General features: G+C 37.7%; 1 protein-coding gene across 2 annotated transcripts in view; it reads left to right on the top strand.

Moving 5' to 3' along the window:
* LOC149816308 (copper-transporting ATPase PAA1, chloroplastic-like) overlaps positions 1-23,739 on the top strand; it is a 58,214-nt gene that overhangs the window by 14,479 nt on the left and 19,996 nt on the right. For both annotated transcript variants that reach the window (XM_089987959.1, XM_089987960.1), the window contains exons 4-8: positions 2,197-2,271; positions 2,390-2,670; positions 4,534-4,767; positions 5,079-5,177; positions 5,279-5,428. In XM_089987959.1, coding sequence (XP_089844085.1) covers positions 2,197-2,271; positions 2,390-2,670; positions 4,534-4,767; positions 5,079-5,177; positions 5,279-5,428 — 839 coding nt within the window. The remainder of the gene's footprint in view (positions 1-2,196; positions 2,272-2,389; positions 2,671-4,533; positions 4,768-5,078; positions 5,178-5,278; positions 5,429-23,739) is intronic.

The raw sequence follows: 23,739 nt of genomic DNA on the forward strand, positions 1-23,739 counted from the left end.
ACATAGGTGTGTGTGCGGCGATGTGGCACTTTAAAAAAACTTCGGTGCGAGGGTGCGGGAGGGTATATATATTTTAATATATATATATTTTTAATATTTTAACATATGTATATATAAAACTTATCCATAAAGCAAGCTCCTAATAAAAAAAACTGTTTTTCACCAGAAACAATAAAAAATTTAGAAGTATTGCTTAATCTGATTTTAATCGGGTATTGCTTAATCAAATTTGGATTTATATACATTTAATACAAAAGTCCATTCCAATGTAGTTTTCACTTTTTTTATTAATGCATTTAATGCAAAAGTTCGACCTACTCGGTTCTCCCCATTTAATACAAAAGTACATTTAATACCGAATCAGACCTACGCGGTTCTCCCCATTTAATATAGAAATTCATTCCAATGCAACTTTCACTTTTTCTATTAATGCATTTATGACAAAGTTCTATAAAAAGTATAAAAGAATGTAATGGCTCAACTTTTTATGCCAGCTTCTTAAAATCAATAAAAGAATGTATGTGGCTCAAAACATTTATTTCCCAACTTTTCAAACTTTCAAAGCTTTGTATACGAGACAAAACTTTAAATAATTTATTTATTTTTTTAATTTATCTATTTTGGACAAAAATAACCCTGGGTGCGGGTTGGCTGCACCCGACGAGGGTGCGGCGCCCTCTATGCCGAATCCCTGTGACATAGCTTGAGATCCTGCGTGGACCTGCAATGTTTCAATTCAAGTCCATCCTTGGGTACCCATGGATCCAACTTGATCCAATTTGGTTTCACCTGTAAATGTTGCATTCTCTTGTAATTTGGAGGTTGTAGAGTGGCTTTAAAGGTCTAGTTTCACATCAGTGCTTGTCATTCATGCTTGTTTTAGTTATTCGTGAGTATTCATCCTATTAGGATTATCTAACCATCACCAAAATGTAGCTTCAAAGTGAGTTGAGATGATGGATTTATATTTCCTGAGATACTTTTTAGGTATTGAGGTTGCATACTCCTTTAAAGTTCATTTTCACAGGTGAAATGTGCCTCCAGATTTATTTATCCAGTTAAGTATGTTTAATGATAAGATGAACACTTTTGAGAAGCCAATTGTTTGCTTCTAGATACTGTATAGGTTTCAGCAGAGACTCTTTCTGGTCTTTTAGTAACTGGCTAAAAACTTAGAATTCTTGCCTATCTCACTCTGACTTGTGTATCACACCTCTGTATGTATAGGTTTTACACTTGAATCTGGTTTCAGATGGATACAATATTATTGGTTCAAGGATTGATTCTTTTTTTGGATTTATAACCTGAAGAAATTGCACTTAGCATGAAGACCTGGTCACGCTGGCTCAGCCTTCCATACCTACGGTTGCCGTGCCAGTGGCATAAAACTCCAAGGCTAGGATCCCCGCCCCCGGGGCCTATGCTGGGCATCGGCTTGCACAGAGAGGAGATGCTCATGGGAATGGAACCTTGACCACCAGTCTAGTGGCTAGGGCCCCACCCCACTACGCCAACCCCCCTTGGGGCAGTTCAAGGATTGATTCTCCTAAGCATTTTTTTTTGATTAAAATGTTTCATAATCTACAGAAAGGGTAGGGTTCTATTTGAAATGTCATCAAAATGTACATGTTTCCTTATGCTTGACTTTTTAAGAAGAATGGTTCACCTTGAGATTTAACAGAGTGAATAACATGGAGACGAAATATTCTGCCTTTTCCTTTCGTGTATGTGCTAGATGGATGCTATAGCAGATAAATATTCGTCGCTCATAAAAAATCTTGCTGGAACGTCTGGTGGATTTTGGGCTAATTGTGGTCTGAATGCAGCTAGATGTTATGCTGGCAACACTTTGTGTGAATGCTTCTGTCAAACCGCTTGTCTCCCATCTTTTATAGTTTGAAATCCAAAATTTTCACATTTTGATTTTTCAAATGTGCCTCTGCTTATTGTTGTCTTTGGGTTCTATTCAATTCTTATGCTCTGGACTCCTCAATATGTCATTGATAATGGTCAAGATGAAAGCTACTTGTACAGAAACAACTTTTATTGCTGAAAAAATCTTTTATTGTGTATCATATTTTTCTCAGGTTCTGAGACTTATTTTAATATGTATTTCAAAAAATTGTTATCTTCTTGCTTCCATTTGGGTACAAGTCTATTACATGTTTGGGAATCTGCGTGCCTTTTTTCTTGCAGCTGCTTCAGGGAAAGATTTGAATTCAGTTTTTGAGCGAAAGAGAGAGGAAAAACTTAATCTTTTGAAAGAAAGTGGTAAGTTACTTTAGTTGTATGATGCATTTCCTCTCATTTTTCTTTTTTGTTTGTCATTAAGGTCAATTATCAGTGAACAGAATCGTTTAACTACAAGTTTTTTTGGCTATGCTTACAGGTAGAGATCTTGCAGTCTCATGGGCGCTATGTGCTGTCTGTCTTTTTGGACATGTACTTCATTTTGTTGGGGCAAATGGACCCTCCTGGATACACTCATTTCATTCTGTTGGATTTCACATGTCATTGTCTCTACTTACACTGGTTGGTCCTGGTCGTCGGATAATATCTGAAGGGATAAGAAGCCTGCTGAGAGGAGCACCGAACATGAACACTTTAGTTGGCCTTGGGGCAATATCTTCCTTTGCTGTCAGTTCAATAGCTGTCTTGTTGCCAAAACTGGTGCATACGACAGTTCCTCATCTAACTATGTTCCTTTCAGTGCTTTTATGACTGAAATTCGGTGCCTTAAGTGTTCTATTTTTCTTTCCTTTTTAAGCTCTAGAAACCAAATTGAATTTTATTTATTTGCAATGTGGAACTGTTTATAGCTTATTGAATGTGTTTAAAATGATATATGACCTGCAAAAAAGGTGCTTGTTGAAAAAAATTAATTATTTCTCATTTTTAAAGGGAATGATGAAGTAATACTCATAGCTACTGTTGGAAGAAGGGTCCACTTTGCTGACGGAAATTGTTTGTTGCCTCGTTAAAAATTGCTAAACAAAGTAACGGTGTAGGAGGAATGCCACATTATATTGTTCGTGTAAAGTTCCTTTTTTTCCTGTTTTCTTTGTCCCCTTTTTCATGGCAGTGAATTTTAACAAGATAAGAAGTTCATTAGTATTGCCAAAGGAAGTATTACTGTATAAATTGTAAAAATGGTTTAGGATTTGCCTCATTTGTCAAAATCACATTTGTTTATAGAAGCTGGAATTGGTTGGTTCATAATCTTTTCAGGAAATATGAGGGCCTTAAGTTCCTTGTTGGGAAATTTTGGCCAGATAACTTATTGGAAAGTGGAACAGATCTTGCTTCTCTAGATACCAGGTGGAAAGGATGGAGGGCGGAGGTTGTTGAAGGTTTGCCAATCCAAGTGGTATCACCATAGTTGGAACGGAACAACTAATTCTTTGAAGACAAATGCTCTTGCACTCTAAGAGAAAAATTGAGGAGTACATTTAATTGACTTGGATGAGTTGGCGATGAGAAGGCGATACTTGGTTGGATGCCTATTGATTTAGACTTTCATCCCATTATTTTGTACATTAGTATATTGCTCTTCTTGCACTGGGGTAACTTCTTGTCAGATGCTCTCTTTTTTGTACGCCCAATTTTTAGATAATGTTTTTCATTTCTTTGGCCAGGAAAGTTTTCTTTTATTGCCTAGTGCACAGAATAAATCTTGTGTTAATGAATCTTGTGGAAGTTTGTCAAAGTTTGAAGTCCTTGTGAGCTGCTAGTGCCAAACATCCAATAAAATACAGAATATTATTACAGTGCACCACAGTATTTTTCTAACATGTTCACACTTCACATGAAGTTTTTGTTGGCATATGTGAATCATATGTTGTGTTACTTTGATGTGTGGTGTGTATGTTCATACTGGTTTGATGACCTCATATGACTTTGCATATATGGTCTGCCCAATGGTTCAATTCATTAGTCTTGTCATATCCCTGCATTTGCTTGAAAGTCTATCGAGAAATTGGTGACACATTGCTTATCCAAAAAAGAAATTGGCGACACGTCCAAGATATCAGTTATATTTTAGCTTCCCTTCATGTAGTCTTTTAGAACATTAGAACTCAATCACTTATGTGTTTTCTCTGGTATCCATGAATTCAGACATAAAGACTTGCTCTTGCTATATTTTCAAATGTTATCTTGTTGGTTTACCTCCATCCTTGCTGGCATCATGTAAAGCAAGCAGAATTCAGTGGGAATTTACTATTAGGATTCTTGGACCAATACATGGTTATCTTCTCCTTTTTCGAGGTCAAGAACATCAGTTACGTTATTGACCATTTCCTAATCCATCTATCGAATTGGTTCTGTGCATGCTATTACATAGACTTGGTATGATGTGGTATAGGTTTAAGAATCCTTGATAATGCTTGGCGAATTACTATGTAGTTCATGAAACTGTCTCATATATTAATGCAGAGAACTCTTATGATTTAGCTCTGAAATGCTTTTTGGCCGTGTTTACCTTGTGACTATGGTTATCTTTTCTTGTTGAATATTTAACTTGTTTGTTTTCAGGGTTGGAAGACATTCTTTGAGGAGCCCATTATGCTGTTAGCATTTGTGCTTTTAGGCCGAAACCTTGAGCAGAGAGCTAAAATTAAGGCAAGTAGTGATATGACTGGACTTCTGGGCGTACTTCCAACAAAAGCTCGCCTTATGATGGATAATGACTTAGAAGGATCACACACACTTGTTGATGTTCCATGTGACAGTCTTTCTGTTGGAGACAAGATTGTTGTTCTTCCAGGAGTGAGTAAACAGATTTTATTTGCCTACTTTCTGGATGTGATAATTTTACATAGAATTTTTTTCTTCCAGTCCATAAATTTATGGTACAAATTTTTGTGAGTTTTTTTGTTTAATTGTGGATTTGTGTCTCATACTTGTACAATGTAGTTTTACTAACTGTAGTCTTATATTCTACTTCATATGGCCCTTGTTTAGATTGAATACTTATCATTATGACACAGAGTTATTAAATTTCAGTCCTTAGCATTAGCATGTTTTAATCTTGTGAATAAAAGCACTGCAATTATTTAAACGATGTTGTCATTGTTCAGGATCGTGTTCCAGTGGATGGAAGTGTTACTGCTGGTAGAAGTTCTGTTGATGAATCCAGTTTCACTGGGGAGCCTCTTCCGGTTACAAAATTGTGTGGGGTACTTATTACATCTAACGCTCTTTTGCATGTTTCCTGGCTTGGTCATTGGCCTTATTTGCTCTTCCACTAGTGACCTAACAAAGTTGATGTTTGTTCTAGAATGAAGTGAATGCGGGAAGTATAAACATAAATGGCACACTCACGATTGAAGTAAGAAGACCAGGTGGTGAATCCCTCATTTCAGACATTGTTCGTCTGGTGACTGATGCACAAAATAGAGAGGCTCCTGTGCAACGCCTTGCAGACAAGGTACTTGTCTTCTGCACAAGAGTGGGTGCTTTTATTAGTTTTTTTTTCCAATCCAAAATAGCTAGGGAATACTCCAAATACAACCAGATTACATTCTAATTTCAATCAGTGTCCTCCGTACACCAATCTCTTGGCTTATTAACCCAATACAAACCCACTCCTACAATGTTCAGCATGCAAAAGACCCAACACAAGTGGGTGCTTTTATTAGTTAAACAGTAAATCTGTCAATTATTTAAGTGGCTTCCTGTGATAGTTTTAGTTTCAGTTTTAAGATGGTAGTGAGCTCTTACAACGTGCATATAAAAATCTATAAGTATTGTGAAAAGATCAGTCTAAAATCATTAGACATGTTGAGGTTTGTGTTATTTCTGTTATTTTACAAGGTCTTTTTTAGTCTTTTTTCTTGTATGATGTGGTGTTGCTTGTTAGTTCTAAGCATGGTTGCCGGTCGAGGAAGCGGGAGCGGGAAGCGAGTCACTTTCAAAATTTTGGGAAGCAGGAAGCCTGGGATGACTTAAAAGCGAATTAAGAATTGTCTCGGAAGCAGGGGGGGAGCGAAAAAGAGAAAAAAATAAAAATAAAAATACAAATACAAAAAAAAAGGGGGAAGCATGGGGGAAGTGTGCTTCCCATAGATAGGAAGCGTGTTTCCTATAAATGGGAAGCTCATTTTCCATAAAAGGGAAACACATTTTCCAGTATATTTTGGAAGCATGACATTTCGCGCTTTCGAAACACGCTTCCCCACTAGGCTAGGCGCTTCCGGTAACTCTGGTTCTAGGTATGTTGGTGTCACGAGCTTACTTTTTCTATTAAGCTAGTGCGGCATGACGATCCTTCCTTACCTCCTGTGATCATCGCAAAATTTTTCCTCTCTTGTGGTTTCTCTCTCTTCCTTCTCTTTTCCTTTTCTAACCTCTATTTTCCTCATTTTTGAAGGGAGAAAAGTAAAAGAAAGAAAAGAAAGAGAGGAGAAAAGAAAAAGAGAAGAGAAACTCTTTTGCACGGTCTCACTTGACCTTAATTTGAAAATATTTAGAAAATTACTCGCCTCCGTTTTGAAATATTTTGCGGGAAAATGGAGAGATAGGATTCGCTCGTCGGTACGAGGTTCGACCGTTCCTGGCGCTTTTACCAGGGGTAATCGAACCAAGGATCGAATTTATGCCTTTTGCTTTGCCTAAATATCATCTAAGAATTTATCCTAAAGATCTAAATGCACAAAGAATCATGCTTGTGCAATGCAAGGATGTATGCTCTTTTTGAAAGATGTTTTGAAAATTTTCCAAGTATTCTGAGATGAACTTGATAATGGAGTGAATAAATGGTTTCTGGATGATAAAATCCGACTTAGAACTTGAGACAGGTCAAAGAAGTTCTAAGTCTTTGAAATAATCAGAGTTGGAAGATTGATTTTGAAAAGAAAGATTTTGATGAGAGATAAAAAAATGAGGCTTCAAAGTCAGAAATGGACTTTGAAATTGAATTTGAGTTTTAAACTTGGATTTAAGAAAGGAAATGAATACTTGAAATGGAATTGAATGTCAAATTTCGAAGTTTGAAATCAGGATGGATCTCAGAAATCCAAAATAGAAATGAATTTAAGAAATCTAGATGTGATCTGCAAATGGATTTAGATTTGAAATCTGGAAATGAAATGGAACTGGTTTTGAAAGTTGGAATTGGGAATGGAATTAGATTCTGGATCCTGAATAGAATTGGATCCAAGATCTGGAATCCAAGATGGGATTAGATTCTGGATCCTAAAATGGATTTTTGAATCTTAAAATGGGTTTAGGATCTGAAATCTGAGATCCAAGATAGAGTTGGACTTTGGATCCTAAGATGGATTTTGGATCTGAAGTCTGAGATCCAAAAGTGAAATTGGGTCTGGATCCTAGAATGGAGTGGATCTGAAGTCTGAGATCTAATGTAGAATTGGGTTCTGGATCCTAAAATAGATTTGGATCTGAAGTCCGAGATCCAAGGTGTGAATCGGGTTCTGGATCCTAAAATGGATTTGAATATGAAGTCTGATATCCAAAGTGGCATTGGATTCTGGATCCTAAAAAAATGGATTGAGATTGAACTCTAACTTTGGATTTTGGACTTTGAAAGTCCAAATGGGGCTTTGAAGATGGATCTAGGTTTTTGAAAACCCAGATTGAAAAACTTTAGAAAAAGACTTGAATCTTGAGATTCAGAACCAATCTCAAGAGGATTTTGAGGATAAGAAAATAATCTTGATTTCAAACTTGAAATGAGAAGATGGATAAGAAGTTTCAAAGTTAGATTGAACTTTGAAAAATGGAAAATTTGAGATATCGAATTTGAATCTTGACAATGAGTTTTGGAATTTTGATTTGAAAATTGAATTTTGAATATACAAATGAATTTCAAAGTCAAATTGGACTTTGGATTTAAAGTTTGATTTGGGAATCAGAAGATGAATCGGAATTTCAAAGTTAAATTGAACTTTGAACTTTGATTTGAATTAAAATTTGAATTTCGGATATACAAATGAATTTCAAAGTCAAATTGGACTTCAAATTTAGAATCCGAAAATGATATTTAAATTTACAAGAGTTGAAAAATTGATTTGAGAAGTGAAGAAAATATCTGAAGGAAATCACTTGGAGTTATGAAAAAGAATTTTGAAAATATGATGTAATTCTATCCTAAATGATGAATGAATTTAAAGAATTTAAAATTGGATTTTGAAAAGCATATCTCATTCTTTGAATGAATTAAAATAAGATTGAAAATATAATACATCATTGACTATGGTCATTGAATGTATTATATAATAATCTATATTTAAATTCAAAAGAAGAATAAAATACATTTTTTTGTGCTTCTATAGAATTTAAAATGAAATTAACTCTCAATATACCCTGACTATGGCCATTGGTATATATTTTGAGTTAATTTTAAGTTAAATTCTAATAAAAGAAGAAAATATTTGAAAATATGATGATTTTTGAAGAGGATCCAGTGTGGATCCAATGTTAATTTATAAAAGATAAAAATCCTAAGTTTTGTTTACATCCTGACTATGGTCATTGATGTAAATCATCAACTTAGGATTAATTTACCTCTTACGAAATGGTGCACGTGCCATTCGTGTTTTCATTTGTGAGATTTTGGAAAATAAAGGCGAAAAATATGAGAACAAGAAATTCATGGTATTTACAATGCTCATTCATTCTATCTAAGACAGGAAATGTAAATTCTCATTAAGGCCTAATTTATTACAAGGTTTGAATTTTGAAAATACAAATCTCAAATGATGATATTCCCCTCATATTTCCTGCAAAACAACTGGATTAATATGAAAAGTAGAAGAAGAATGGCATATATCATGTGGATATCTAAGAAAATGTTCATATATTAAGATGTGAATGATGGAAAGATAGAAGATACGATATACATATATGCATGCATATATCATATGTATAAGTGTATATATACATATATATATACACATATATAGATATGTACAGCATGAGAGAGAAGATGAACTAATGAGCTGTAAGTAGTGATGATATATATCTCAAATCGATATACCCTATCCCAATAACCTAGTGAGTTGCCTTCAAAATCACTTAAAGAGTTTTTGCAAACATGTATAATTGTATTTCACATGACAACCCTTAGCTGACAATTTAATAGCCGATCAATGGATAAGGTAATCATACACCAGGAATCGAGTTTCTTATGAAATCAGTTCAGCAACTCTTCTCTTCCTGACAGCAATGGATCCAGAACTCCTTCCTTGATAACAAGACTGCTTTCACCAAGGTTCTTTTCGGTTAATGATGGATGCAATGGGTGGCAAAATGACAAAGTTATGTGCAGGTATATATATGGAAGTGCTGTTGAACCCAATTGTGGAAAAAGAAGAAATGTGCAAATGAAGTGCTAATGGAAGCACTCAACAAGTAATGGAGATGGCTATATATGACTGTTAGCATGGTGTTGGAGATGGGGGTGCAGCAAACGAGGCTACAATGTGAGTGGGGTAATGTGTGAAAGACACGTGTTCCATACCTCACCCTATAAGGAATAAACATTTGACAATGATAGGAAATGCATTAGAGAATTAATGAAATGCGGCTGCTAAGATTCAGGATGTACATTCCCAACTATCAGAGTTCAGGTTCATTTTCAACTTATACACCACTACTACTCAGGAGAAGTAACATAAGCAAAATATTGTTCACACATCAAAAAAAAAAACAATTCAGTATATTGGCATTCCATGGCAAGGTTGAAATACTATATATGACCAACACAACTAATAGAGTAATAACAACATAAACATTTCACTAGTAACAAGTGAGACATACCTGGCTGCAGTTGTACAAACCACGGTCATTAAAAGCTCAAGAGAGTCCAAGAACCACTTGATCATGGGTATCAAACCGTCCAGAGAACTTGATTTCACCACTTGAAATGTAACAGCCCAGTACTCCTAATGAGCCAGATCCTTTTCCAACCGCCAAGGGAATCTCATCTAGAGTGGTTGAAGACATAATGTATGAAAATAAGATAGGGACAGCAATAGTATCTACCATCTGTCTCAGAGGGCAAAGGCAATCTTCATCCCCTTTCTTAGATGTGGCAACTCCCTCAATATCTCCTAGCCATAACTTTACACACCCAGCACAGCTTCTAGACTTCTAGTAGTTAAGAGGAAGTTGGTGGACTCTAGGATGTCCCAGCTGGTTGCAGTAACCCTAGAACTGAGCTTGGAGGAGCCCACTGAGCATTCTATCAATAGAGACTGGACAAGGATCAACAATGTAACACTGTGGTTCATTGGATTTCCAAAAGGAAATTATACTAAATCCCCCACTAATGTTCTGCACATATCAGACTCAGAAAGCCATTTTCCTCCTGTTGCTTCCTGGAGCCTTCCTCCTTTTCATGAGAACTTTTGTTGTCTCTTCATTGTATTTGGCCCAATGTACTTCACTCAGCAGGTTACCCAACAGAAACCATTCCTCATATTGCCCTTCAATAGCTTCAGCAAAGTGATCAAGTGCCTTTCCCTCAATACAAACTATTTTCCCATTAAGCCAAAACCTTTGAGAAGACTTGCGTTTCAGAAACTCAACTAAGGCTCCTTCAGAAAATAAGCATGGAACATATGAACCGTAGCAGAGTTTTTGGGAATATCCCAAAGAGTTTACTGCGTCATCATCATGATCTAGATCCTCATTGGTGCCATTTGTTGAGCTCCAACCGACCACCATTAGTTCCTCTCTGCAAAACATGAATTTCTGGGGGGAAACAATTGAGATCATGATGAATTGAAGTATTTTGAATGGCACCTACGAAGCTAAAGTAGGCGCTATTGTGAAAAGGGAATGCATTGCCATCAAAACATCATGAAATCTGGATGAATGTTGAGGAATCCATCACAGCCCACAGGAGAGGAGATCCACGGAGGTTCATGATACAGCAACCCATGAGAGGCTCAATTTTCAGTAAAACAGGGCGAAACTCTTGCAAATGATCCAGAAAACACTTTCTTGACATATTACAGGGTGGGTTTATTTTCATGATAGCTACAGATCTGATTGGAACTGGGATTCTTTGTCGATCCGGGCTCGTTTTACAGCAGACATGCTGACTCTGGAATTTGATCTCTCCATGAAATCCAAGGATTTCATCGTGATTGAAAGAAACCCATGGAGTGTCCACGCTGAATGCACAGTAAAGTAGATCCATTGATATTTAAAGATCCAAACCAATGGTTCGCTAATCCTTCATAGCAGATCATCTTGGGAACTCAATGTTCATAGCCGATCTAGCGAAATAGCTACCAAGCTCACCCGATTTCTCAAAAGAGGGAATTAAGCAAAGTAATTACAGCAGATCATGTAATGAGGAATATATGTCAAAAAAAAATTGATGATTCTAGATTGAACCGAAATATAGAGACAGATAGAATTACGTACGCGATCATGTAAATGTAATCGACGATGAAAACAATTTCAGAAAATGAAAAGAAATAGATTCAAACAAAATACTGGAAATAAACAAAAGACAGTATCGCATAAACCACAACCCGATGAACAAAATGCCATTAAACCCTATTGAAACAGGAAATCGACTAAAATGAGCTCATTAGAGAGCTGCTGGATAAAAAAAATGAATGAAATATATTAAACAAGATGCTATGAACTAAATGCAAGTAAGAACCTACCAATGAAATGTATCACAGATAAAAGGGAAGAAACAAAACAAACAAACAAAGACAACATAAAAGAGAAAAAAAAAAGGAAAGAAATCGATGAAGGAACTACTCGATCTAACACATAATGACATAAGCAGGTGTTAGAAATAAGAAATTCAGAAATAAATTGTAAAAGGAAAAAAAATGTAGGAATATATATTCTGTTGATTTTGCACACAGGTGGGTCGGTCCTGCTATATGCAGACCGATCCCACCTCCAATGCGTTTTGGTAAAAAAAACAAAGTCTGAATGGTAGGGTAAAGTTTCTATAAACAAAATCAAGATAAAATGGGGAAGAAAAACTGGAATACGGTAAATCAATGAGGAAGATAAGCAATATGAAAGAAAAAGGAAAAGATGGGCCACTTACCTCCGATTGCTTTTACTGAAACTGAGAAATCTTCTGGTCTATCAGAGGAGAGGCTTTTTACCTTGTTTTCGACAGAACTTGAGGTCGAAGAGGTGGTTTCTTCTGCTCGTTGATGTTGAGTTATGCTTTCTTCACAATCAAGGGAGATATGGAACTGTAACTTCGCGACCGACCACCGGATTGCTTTAGGATTCCTGGAGCAGAGTCGACTCCCTTCAATCGGTGGGGAAGGAAATCAAAGAAAGAAGAATAAGCAGAGAAGGACTGAAGCAGAGGGAAAAAGGCGAAGCATGCAGATGGTGGGGTGAAGACGGGTGAGGTTTAGGGTTTTCCTTTTGCTGATTTTAAAGGGGAAGAAGGAGGTTTCGGTTGGCGATGAATGGCTGGAGATGAAGTTGTTGGTGATGGACGAGGGAAGGGGAAGGAGATCCACTGGCGGGCGATGGAGGATCGAGAGTGAGAGATCGATGGAGGCGGCTGAGGGAGTCGGCCAGAGAGAGAAAACTCGAGAGGGTCCCCCCCCCAAAACCCTAACTCGACTTTTGAGTTTTGTAAGGGTTTTACATTTTCCAAAAAGAGGTCTTCTATAAAAAGATTTTTCCAAAACGGGTTTCTTTTAAAAACCTTTTTTTTTGTAATTTTCTTTCATTATTTTTTGATTTTTTTGTTCTTTTCTTGAATTTCAATATGAAATTCTAAAAACTAAGGATTTTAAAATAATTTTGCAAATTTTTCAAAAAAGATTTACACAAGAAAGGTTTTCTGAGCAATTTTGGAAGAAAATGGGTTTGGACCCGAGTTTTGAGAAAATATTCGAGTTTTAAACCTCGAATTTGAGGAATACAACACGATGGATCCAAACGGATACCAGACAAACTGTCTGAGCTTTTCAAAAAGTTAGTTTGGAAATTTCGAGAATTTGATTTTAAATATTGGACAACGAAGCTCAGATTTGGATCTTTTATCTGGATTCGGATCCGAAATTGAGTCAGATATAAAAAATGAATTTAATTTCAGAAAACTTGAGAAATAAAATGGGATTTATATTTAAAAGTGACTCAATTACCCAAAAAAAATGAAATCAGGGGCAAAAAGGGAATATTAAAAAGATTTTGAAAAATTTGGGGTGTTCACACCTCCGCAAGCCTTTCTATTGCTCTGTCACGGGCATAAAATGCTTCGCAAACCCGCGATGCGTCAAGCTGCCCAAACTGGTCAGCCTAACGGCCAAAGGCCGCGTACCAACATCATTCTATGTGTTGAATCATTTTCATTGGCCCTGCACACCACCCTGTGTGCAGCTGCCTAGCGGAAGCTGATCAAACACATTCCATGTAGTCCATGCCACTTAGTGTATAGCCATCCCATACTAGCTATCACTTTCAAAAGATGCACAAACATTGCCTTAGCTTTGCGTGCCATAAAGCGTATTGCAGCTCCATGTGCACGACATAGCAAAACCTCGCCATTGAAGGAATAAGACCTTGCGACCCCCAGTTCGAAGATCAGTTGATGATTGAACACCATAGCGAAGAGCACCACACAGACTCATTCGCCAGCGTCTAGGCATTCACTCGCCTAGCCTCGAGTCACCGTACTCTGTTGAAACCACCTAAGGTGATTCCTGGAAGAATTATCCCTAACCCACACGCACCCCCCGTGTGTCTAATCGCTACACGTGGGACGCTCTTGCAAGCCGAGAGGTCCTTAATCAAATCTCCAAAGGCAACATCCTCTGATCCGCTGGCACTGCTTAACTGAACAACGTTCAACGTCTGTGCCGCCACACAACGATACTGATGCCTATCTCATGTCGTGCTACCACTACATGTCACTGATCAAGCGAATACATACCACACGTTCCTACACTCGGTGCATTTTTCACTCAGTAGAGCTCTGCACTGTACATATCCTATTCTGAAAGATTGACTCGGGACATTCTCCCCCACCCAAAACCATTGTCGTTCTCGACAATGTTGGTGCAGGTAAGAACACAGTCTTCACTGATATGCCAGTTTTTCTTTGTACTTATCTTTGGTTTACTCTTTTTCTTCAGCCTACTCAACTTGTTCTGGTTTATATCCACCATCGCTGCAACTTTCAACATGCCAAGTCTCATACCTTTAACGCATCTCCGATCACTTAGACAACGGTCTTCTACTTTATCAACATCAAGCATTCTCTACTCGTGAGACCCCAGTGTAGTCTCAAACACAAACGGGTCATCCTCGCCTGTACAACAAACTTGTCGTCTTTATACTCATAGATGATGTGTCTTCCAACCCCAACAAGGGCAATTCTATGCCCTTCGTGGTCCTCACAGAGAAGGATGACCACCAATGCGTGCCGCAGGGATATCAACTCTCTTAAGCACCAACTTGCGGTTTTCCAATGGTCTAAACTAGTCCTCAAATGAGAGATGCTTTCTTGCGTATCACCTGAAAGTGGTCATTCAAAGCGTCTTTCTGAGGACTCATCCTCACATAGGCACCTTTGGCCAAACACTGAAACTCCACTCCTGAAGCCATCATGTTGTAACTCTCTCTTAAAGTCAGCAAAATGTTTCTGTAGGAACCAACGAGCCACAAACAACAACTTTTTCTATACACACAATCTATTGAGGATCTGCCAACTCAAGGGATTAAAACAACGAGCATTTTGCCTAACGTGAGTACTCCGCTTACCCACAATCTTGGGACTTCGCTAACCCACAATCTTGGGAGCAAATCTATAAGTTTAATTGAGTCTCTCATACCCAAAGGTGCAAATTCATCCAGTCGAATCCAACGTACATTCTCTTCATGTACAAGGCAAACATCATGCTCCACCTGTGAGCCTAACGCACAACTGGTAGAAATATTTGGCTTATCTACGTTCTCTTAGCCAACTGAACAACAACCTTACACTTCTGCTTTTCATCGACAAGATATCCCATACCATCCTGCCTATGTCACATGGGTGCGGGTGCGAGGGTGCTGCACTTTCAAAAAAATATATATATATAAAGTCCAAAAGTTGGGCATAAATGACCCTGGGTGCATTGACTGCACCCGGGGTCAGGTTGACCGCATCGGGTGCGACATGGGTGCGGGTGCGACATGGGTGCGACACCTAGTTGGAGAATCCCTGTGACATATAGGGCAAAAAAATTTTCTTGGCAAATTTTTTTTTAAGTCCGAGAATTGGACCAAAATAACCCCGGGTGCGTTAACCGCACCCAGGGTCGGGTTGATCGCACCCACGTCGAGTCGCATCAACGCGGGTGCGACACTCTGCTAGCTGAATCCCTGTGACATAGCATCCTGCCAACATCTTGCTTCTGTGCTAGGTCAACCACATTTCAGCTGCGAAATTTTGCGTAACCAAGATAAATCATTATTGTCCTCTATAGTGTCGCACATAATGAAGAACAAGGTCTCCGTGAATCTTTCTGCTCTTATGCCAATTTTTCACGGACTTACTTTTTCAATAAGCCAGTGCGGTGCGACGGTCCTTCTTTATCGCTACAAGTCTTTCTATCGTTGTCATGGGCAGTGTTATTAAAAGTGCGCCTCAAGGCGCAAAAAGCGTGCCTTGCCTCAAGGCGAAAGGCTTTGTGCCTTAAGGTGCAAAAGCCCTGAGGCGCACGCCTCATACACCTTGACGCGTACTCCTCATGGCGAGGCACACCTCAAGGTGAGGCATACACACCTCACCTTGTTTTGGTAAATTTATATTTTTCATCCATTTTACATTGAAATTTGAGGATCTCAGTTGGAACTCGGGTCTGGCCCATGTATGGTATGAAAGTTCACAAACCATATCATATATTAATTGGACCCTTTGGGTCTGGCTCGGATTCTTTTTTAACCTTTTTATTTATCATCAAACCCAAACCATTGACACCCCTAGGTGAAAGGTGCTTGCCTGAATCAACTTGATTGATTGAACTTGAAAGGTAAAGTTCTTGAATTAAGTTTTGAGCCTGAAGTGGACCTTGTGTAATGAAATATGCGGAAAAGTAAAGAGTGCTCTAAGCACTTACAACATCCACTAATGAACAAACAACAAGGGCTAATACCCAAACCCAAAGGAGACAACACAACATAAAAATATAAATGCCTCTTATTGAAAGAGAGAGAACTCTCAAGAGTGAAAAATACAAGAGGGGTTCACCCCTATTTATACACAAAAGGAGGGGAGGAGTGGCCATATGGCCTTAAAAGAAGAGCCACCTAGGGGCTCCCATGGAGTCGTTGGGAGCCCCCAACGGTCACAAATGTGACCGTTGGGGGCCCCATCGACTCCATGGTGGGGCCCCTATTAGGTGGACAAAAAACCAAAAAAAAAAATAAAAGATAAAAAATAAAAAAGAAAAAATACAAAAAGAAAGAAAAGAAACAAGTACCCCTATCGGGTACTTGTGAAATGACTAAAATAGCCCTATCGGGTATTTTAAATTATATAAATATATATGTATATAAATATATACATATATATGAATTACATATATTTTAACACCCTCCCTCAAGCTTTACGGGGATATGACCGAAAGCTTGTTGAGAAGAAACAAAAACCGAGGAGCTGCAAGAGCCTTAGTGAAGAAGTCCGCCAACTGGTACTCTGATGTGACGTAAGGTAGTGCTATGGTTCCTCTTAGGTATTCATCACGAACGTAATGGCAGTCCATCTCAATATGCTTAGTACGCTCATGGAAGGTGTGATTGCTTGCAATATAGATTGCGCTTTTGTTGTCGCAACACAGCTTCGAAGGAGTAGAGATGACAATGCCCATATCACTGAGGAGGCTTCTTAACCACACAAGTTCCATGGTTGTAGTGGCCATAGCACGATATTCGGCTTCCGTTGAGGACAATGATACTTTGTGTTGCTTCTTGCATCTCCAAGAAATCATAGAGTCACCTAAGAAAACACAAAATCCGGTAGTTGAGACTCGGTCATTGGGATTTCCTCCCCAATCTGCATCAGTATAAGCAATTAAATCAAGGGATGAGGCAGAGGAAAGAAAAACTCCCTTAGTTATGGTATTTTTGATATATCTGACGATCCTTAAGACTGCACTCATGTGCACAGTTGTAGGTGCATGTTGAAATTGACTGACAGAGTGAACGGCATGAGCAATGTCTGGCCGTGTGATGGATAAGTAGGTTAGAGACCCAACAAGTTGCCGGTAGGGAGTAGGATCCTCGAGAGGTGTTCCATCTTCCAACCTTAATTTTGCATTGATGACTTCTGGGGTTTCTGTCTTCTTATCGTCGGAAATACCAGATTTGGAACAGATGTCAGCAGCAAGTTTCATCTGAGAGAGAATGTACCCTCGAGGAGAGTACGCCACTTCAATTCCTAAAAAATATCTTAAGAATCCAAGGTCAGACATATCAAAATTTTCTTTCAAAACCTTTTTAATATCATTAATGCATTTCTCATCACTTCCTGTGATGATCATATCATCAACATAAAGTAGTAAAATAACTACTGAAGACCCTGCACTTTTCACAAACAAAGCAGTGTCAGTATAACATGAACGAAAATTCAAACTTGTCATTACATTACTAAATCTATCATGCCAAGCCTTTGGGGCTTGTTTTAAACCATATAATGCCTTTTTAAGTTTAAGAATTTTATTTTTACCAATACATACTCCTGGTGGGGGATCCATGTAAACTTCTTCATTTAATTCGCCATTTAGAAAAGCATTCTTAACATCGAGTTGATAGATAGGCCATTTTTTCACTGACGCAATAGCAATAAGAGTCCTAACACTAGTCATTCTAGCAACAGGTGCGAAGGTTTCTTCATAATCTATACCATATTCCTGAGCATATCCTTTAGCTACTAACCGTGCTTTATAACGTTCTAATGAACCATCACTCTTGGTTTTAATTTTGAAGACTCATCTACATCCTATTGATTTCTTTCCAGTGGGTAACGAAGTTATTTCCCAAGTTTTTGCTTTTTCAAGGGCACTAAGCTCTAAGTTCATGGCTTCAACCCATTGGGGAATATTTTTGGCCTCATTATAGTGTGAAGGTTCATGAAATGAATGCAACGCAATTAGACATGCTCTATATCTAGGAGTTAAGGACTCATAGGAAACAAACCTATTAGGAGGATTGGAGATCCGACTGGATCTCCTTAAAGATGTTTCTTCAATGTTGGATCCTTGAGAGTATTTTTCTAAGGCACTTATTTGAGTTTGTTGACCACGCCTAACATATGTTTGGATTGGTCTATTATTCTCATCTATAGCATTATCAAGAGGAATTTCCTCTAGGTCATTCAAAGACTCATTAGAGATTTCCTCTTCTTGAGGAGTCTCATCTTCTTGAGATAGAAGATCAAATAAAAAAGTATATTCACTTTCGTCAATATCTTTAGTTTTCACAAAACCATTATCATTTTCCAAAAATGTTACATCTTTGGATACATAGAGTTTGTTATTTTTCAAGTCAAAACATCTAAAACCCTTTTGATTTTCTCCATAACCCAAGAAAACGCATTCAATAGCTTTAGGAGATAATTTGTCCCGTTTATGAGTAAGGACAAAACATTTGCATCCAAAGACTCTTAATCTATTGAAGTCTGGTGTTCTTTCAAATAGTTTTTCGTATGGAGATGTATTCTGTAAGGATGAAGATATCATTCTATTTATTAAGTAAGTTGAGGTTAAAGCCGCTTCGGCCCAAAAATTCTTTGGAATTTCTTTGGAAATAAGAAGTGTCCTAGTGGTTTCCATGATATGTCTATGCTTTCTTTCGGCCAAGCCGTTTTGTTGGGGAGTCCTAGGACACGATCTTTGATGACAAATTCCATTTACTTCTAAGTAGTTTTGAAATTCATTTGATAAATATTCTCCACCCGAATCGGATCTAAGAGTAGAGATATTACTTGAAAATTGATTTTTAACTATCATATGAATTTTTTTGAAGAACTCAAAGACTTCGGATTTTAAATTGAGAAAGTAAATCCATACATACCTAGTGTAGTCATCGATGAAAGTGACATAATAGGAGTACCCTCCTTTAGACATGAAGGGGGAAGGACCCCAAACATCCGAATGGACTAACTCAAAAGGTCTTTTGGACACAAAAGTTCGGTTTGGAAAAGGAGTAGATTTCATTTTGCTAAAAATACAATTCTTGCAAACAAAATGTTTCTCATTACAAAATTTCTTTCCAAATGGAAAGAAGTACATTTTTGAGAAACTTGGATGTCCAAGTCTTTGATGCCAAATATCAATATTTTTATCTTGGACATGGTTACAAAAAGAGTTAATGGGGAGTTTCAAGTTGCTCATGTAATAGAGATCTCCCCTTCTATGGCCTTGCCCAATCAGCTTTCCGGACCGGAGATCCTGTATAGAGCAATCCTTAGTTGAGAAGGAGATTTTACATCCATGATCGCATATTTGAGCAACAGAGAGGAGATTTAAATTAAGTTGAGGTACAACTCTCACGTTTGGCACAAAGAAGTCTTTTGAAAAGTTTAAAGTTCCAAAACTTTTTACTTGTAAAGATGTACCATCGGCAGTTGAAACATAGGAGTTTTTATAATTATTACATAAATCGGAAAGCTCATTTTCAAGGGGGGTCATATGAAAGGAAGCTCCAGAGTCAAGGTTCCAAGACGACATACCTGGAGGAGAGAAAGAAGCTACGGCGGCACCCGAAGTTGATGGAATCTTGAGTAGAGTTTGTAGTGCCTCCGATAGTTGAGCAAGAGAAAAAGAGTTCGTTCCTTTGATTGCTTCCTCTTTCTTTTGAGTGGCTTCTTCAACGGAAGCAACTTTATTTTTTGGTGCTTCATTCAACTTAGGGCAATTAGGTCTTATATGACCCGGTTCTTGACAATGATGGCAAATGGCTTTTCTATAGTTGCCATTATAGTTATTTTGCCTTCCAAAATGAGGAGGTTTGTAGGTTTTCATATGGTTGTCGGGTTTAGATACGGCCAAGACATCATTTCCTCCTTTAATCATGCCAAGACGGGTTTCTTCTTGACATATTTCGGCAATGGCATCTTCCAAAGGAAGAGGCTTTGATCTATGTAGGAGGGAGGATCTAACTTGTTCATACTCGGGCCTAAGCCCATGTAAAAATTGGAAAAAGTGTTCTTTTTCCATTTGTTCTCTCCTTAATTCCACATCTATACTAGAAACCCATTTTGGTTCTAGCAAGGATAACTCATCCCATAGAGGGCCAAGAGTGCTAAAGTAGTCCCTAACACTCATTTCTCCTTATTTGATAGTCCGGATTTTTTCTTGAATAAAGAATTGACGAGCAAGGTTTTTTTGGGTAAACATACCTTTCATGAAGAACCATGCTTCATTTGCCATCCGAAATTTGGCAATGTTGGCGCAAATCTTAAGCTCCACATTGTTCATGAACCAAGCAAGAATCTTGGCATGCTTACTTTCCCAATCTTCTATTTTAGATTGGTGATCTTCAATGGCCTTCATGCGGGCATCTCCTTCAAGAGCTTTTTCTTGATCGCCTTCCATCTTAGTTAGTTGGAGTTGTGGTTCCGGAATGGTGCCCATAACGTATCCCCAAAGCTTTTTCCCTTTGAGGTTGTTTTCCATGGCGGCGGCCCACATCATGTAGTTGGATCCATTGAGCTTGAAGGAGAGATCAATCTTTTGTTCTCCTTCCATAATAATCACACTTAAAAGGATAAAAGAAGAGAGAACCAACAAAAAACAAATATAGCTACACAACTAGCTATATTAAGAAGAAGAGCATACACAAGGCTCTGATACCATGTAATGAAATATGCGGAAAAGTAAAGAGTGCTCTAAGCACTTACAACATCCACTAATGAACAAACAACAAGGGCTAATACCCAAACCCAAAGGAGACAACACAACATAAAAATATAAATGCCTCTTATTGAAAGAGAGAGAACTCTCAAGAGTGAAAAATACAAGAGGGGTTCACCCCTATTTATACACAAAAGAAGGAGGGGAGGAGTGGCCATATGGCCTTAAAAGAAGAGCCACCTAGGGGCTCCCATGGAGTCGTTGGGAGCCCCCAACGGTCACAAATGTGACCGTTGGGGGCCCCATCGACTCCATGGTGGGGCCCCTATTAGGTGGACAAAAAACCAAAAAAAAATAAAAAGATAAAAAATAAAAAAGAAAAAATACAAAAAGAAGGAAAAGAAACAAGTACCCCTATCGGGTACTTGTGAAATGACTAAAATACCCCTATCAGGTATTTTAGATTATACAAATATATATGTATATAAATATATATACATATATATGAATTACATATATTTTAACACCTTGTTGGGGCATTTGCACAAGAGCTCCAAACCAAACCAGTTTTTGTCCTTTTAAATCTCTTTTTTTTCTTAATTAGCCATGGAGAAGCTGTTGTTATAGCTTTGACCTAAGTCATTGTCTGCAGTATAAAGCTGCACGAGTGCTCTTCATCTTACCATTAAGGATAGTTTCTCATTTTCCTGTCATTGCCAAATAAAATAATTAATAGAGAAGAGTTTGTCTTTCTATGTTGTTCTATTGTAAGTGAGTATCAGTTTTTTAGTATATTTTAACTTTTGTTGGTTAATCTCATATATTTTTCAGTTATTTCAGTTATGTAATTAGTTTTTGTTAGGCAAGGGCAACAACCCTAAACCTTATGGATCATGTCTGATCCATAAGAAACAAGGTCCCAAACATAAGCCCAAGAAAAAAAAATCTTCGGGACCCGCATCGGGGGGATCCCCCGGACCCCCCCTTTTGTAAGGGCAAAAACTCTGAATCAGGCTTCACAACTCATCAGTTTCTTAATATATTTTAACTTTTGTTGATTAATCTCATATATTTTCCAGTTATGTAATAAGTTTTTTAGTTACTTTTATATGTTAATCTCATATTTTTTAGAATAATCTCATATATTTTAACTTTTGTTGGTTAATCTCATATATTTTCCAGTTATTTCAGTTATGTAATCAGTTTATTAGTATATTTTAACTTTTTTTTGTTATTCTCATATATTTTCCAGTTATGTAATCAGTTTTTAGTTACTTTTATATGTTAATCTCATATTTTTTAGTACTTATTTGAGATTTTCTATTTCTTATTGATTGTTATTTAATCAATAAAGCATTTCTTTATTTATTTGTATTTTTAGATATTTTTTATAATATTTTTAAGTTTTCATTTTTTTTAGGCTTACGCTTTACGCCTCGAGGCTTATGCCTTGCCTCGGTTTTTGGTGGAGCGCCTCGCTACGCCTCAACACTTTTCACAACACTGGCCACGGGCATAGAATGCTTCGCAAACCCGCGACACGCCAAGCTGCCCAAACTGGCCAGCCTAACGGCCAAAGGTTGCGTACCAACACCATTCCATGTGCTGAATCATTTTCATTGGTCATGCGCAATTGCTCACCACCCCGTGTGCAGTAGCCTAGCGGAAGCTGATCAAGCGCATTTTCAAATGCGCATTCCATGTAGTCCATGCCGCTTGGTGCATAGTCGTCCCATACCAATTATCACTTTCGAAAGAGGCATAAACTTTGCCTTAGCCTTGCGTGCCATGAAGCGTATTGCAGCTCCATGCGCACGACATAGCAAAACCTCGCCACTGAAGGAATAAGACCTTGCGGCCCCTAGTTCGAAGACCAGTTGATGATTGAGCACTATAGCGAAGAGCACCACCCAGACTCATTCGCAACACCTAGGCATTCACTCACCTAGCTCCGAGTCACCATACTCGGTTGAAACCACCTAAGGTGATTCTTGGGGGAATTAGCCCTAACCCGCACACACTCCCGTGCGTCCAACCGCTACGCGTGGGACACTCTTGAAAGCTGAGAGGTTCTTAACCAAATCTCCAAAGGCAACATCCTCTGATCCATTAACACTGTTTAACCGAACAACGCTCCATGTTTGTGCCACTACACATCGATGCACTAACGATGATATTGATGCCTATCGCATGCCGTGCTATCACCGCACGTCACTGATCAAGCGAACGCATACCACGCGTTCCTACACTCGATGCATTTTCCACTCAGTAGAGCTCCGCATTGCACATGTCCTATTCTGAAAGATCGGCCCGAGACAGTTGGAATGCTCTGTGTTTATTAGGTTAGTTATAGTCACTTGGTCATTTTGCCTCATTTATTTAGTTCCATAATTCGGAGAGTGACTCATGACTTGGGGCTTGACCAGGTCAACCCATTGACTCGGCAGGTTTTGCTGTCTTATATTTTATACAATAGAAATAGTATAAATATATTGTGTAAATAGAAATTTTGTATAAAATGGCCAAAATATTCATGGCATCAAAATATTAATATATAAGAATTTGGTAACATTAAGTGATGTAATTAATGTATAATTAACAAAAATTGCGATTGTAGAAAGAAATTTTGTCATTTTTCAGGTTCGCCAAACTAGTATATCAGGCATCACAATCAACTAATTATTATGAGTATAAAACTATCCAAGTCAACAATTAACTGCCATAAAGATATCTTCATTATGAAATTGGGATAATGATAGAGTAATCAAGATTTTTAATGTAAAAACAATATAAAATTTTAAAATAGTAAATAATAGTAATTAAATTAGCAAGAACATTGAATCTTAATCGGTTCATATACACATAAAACAAACTAATCTTCTTTTCTATCACCATAATTCTTATATATGATGTTAATAATTTGTAATTAAAAATA

The sequence above is a fragment of the Nuphar pumila genome, chromosome 14, assembly GCF_984573655.1.
Source record: "Nuphar pumila chromosome 14, dmNupPumi1.hap1.1, whole genome shotgun sequence".
NCBI lineage: Eukaryota > Viridiplantae > Streptophyta > Magnoliopsida > Nymphaeales > Nymphaeaceae > Nuphar > Nuphar pumila.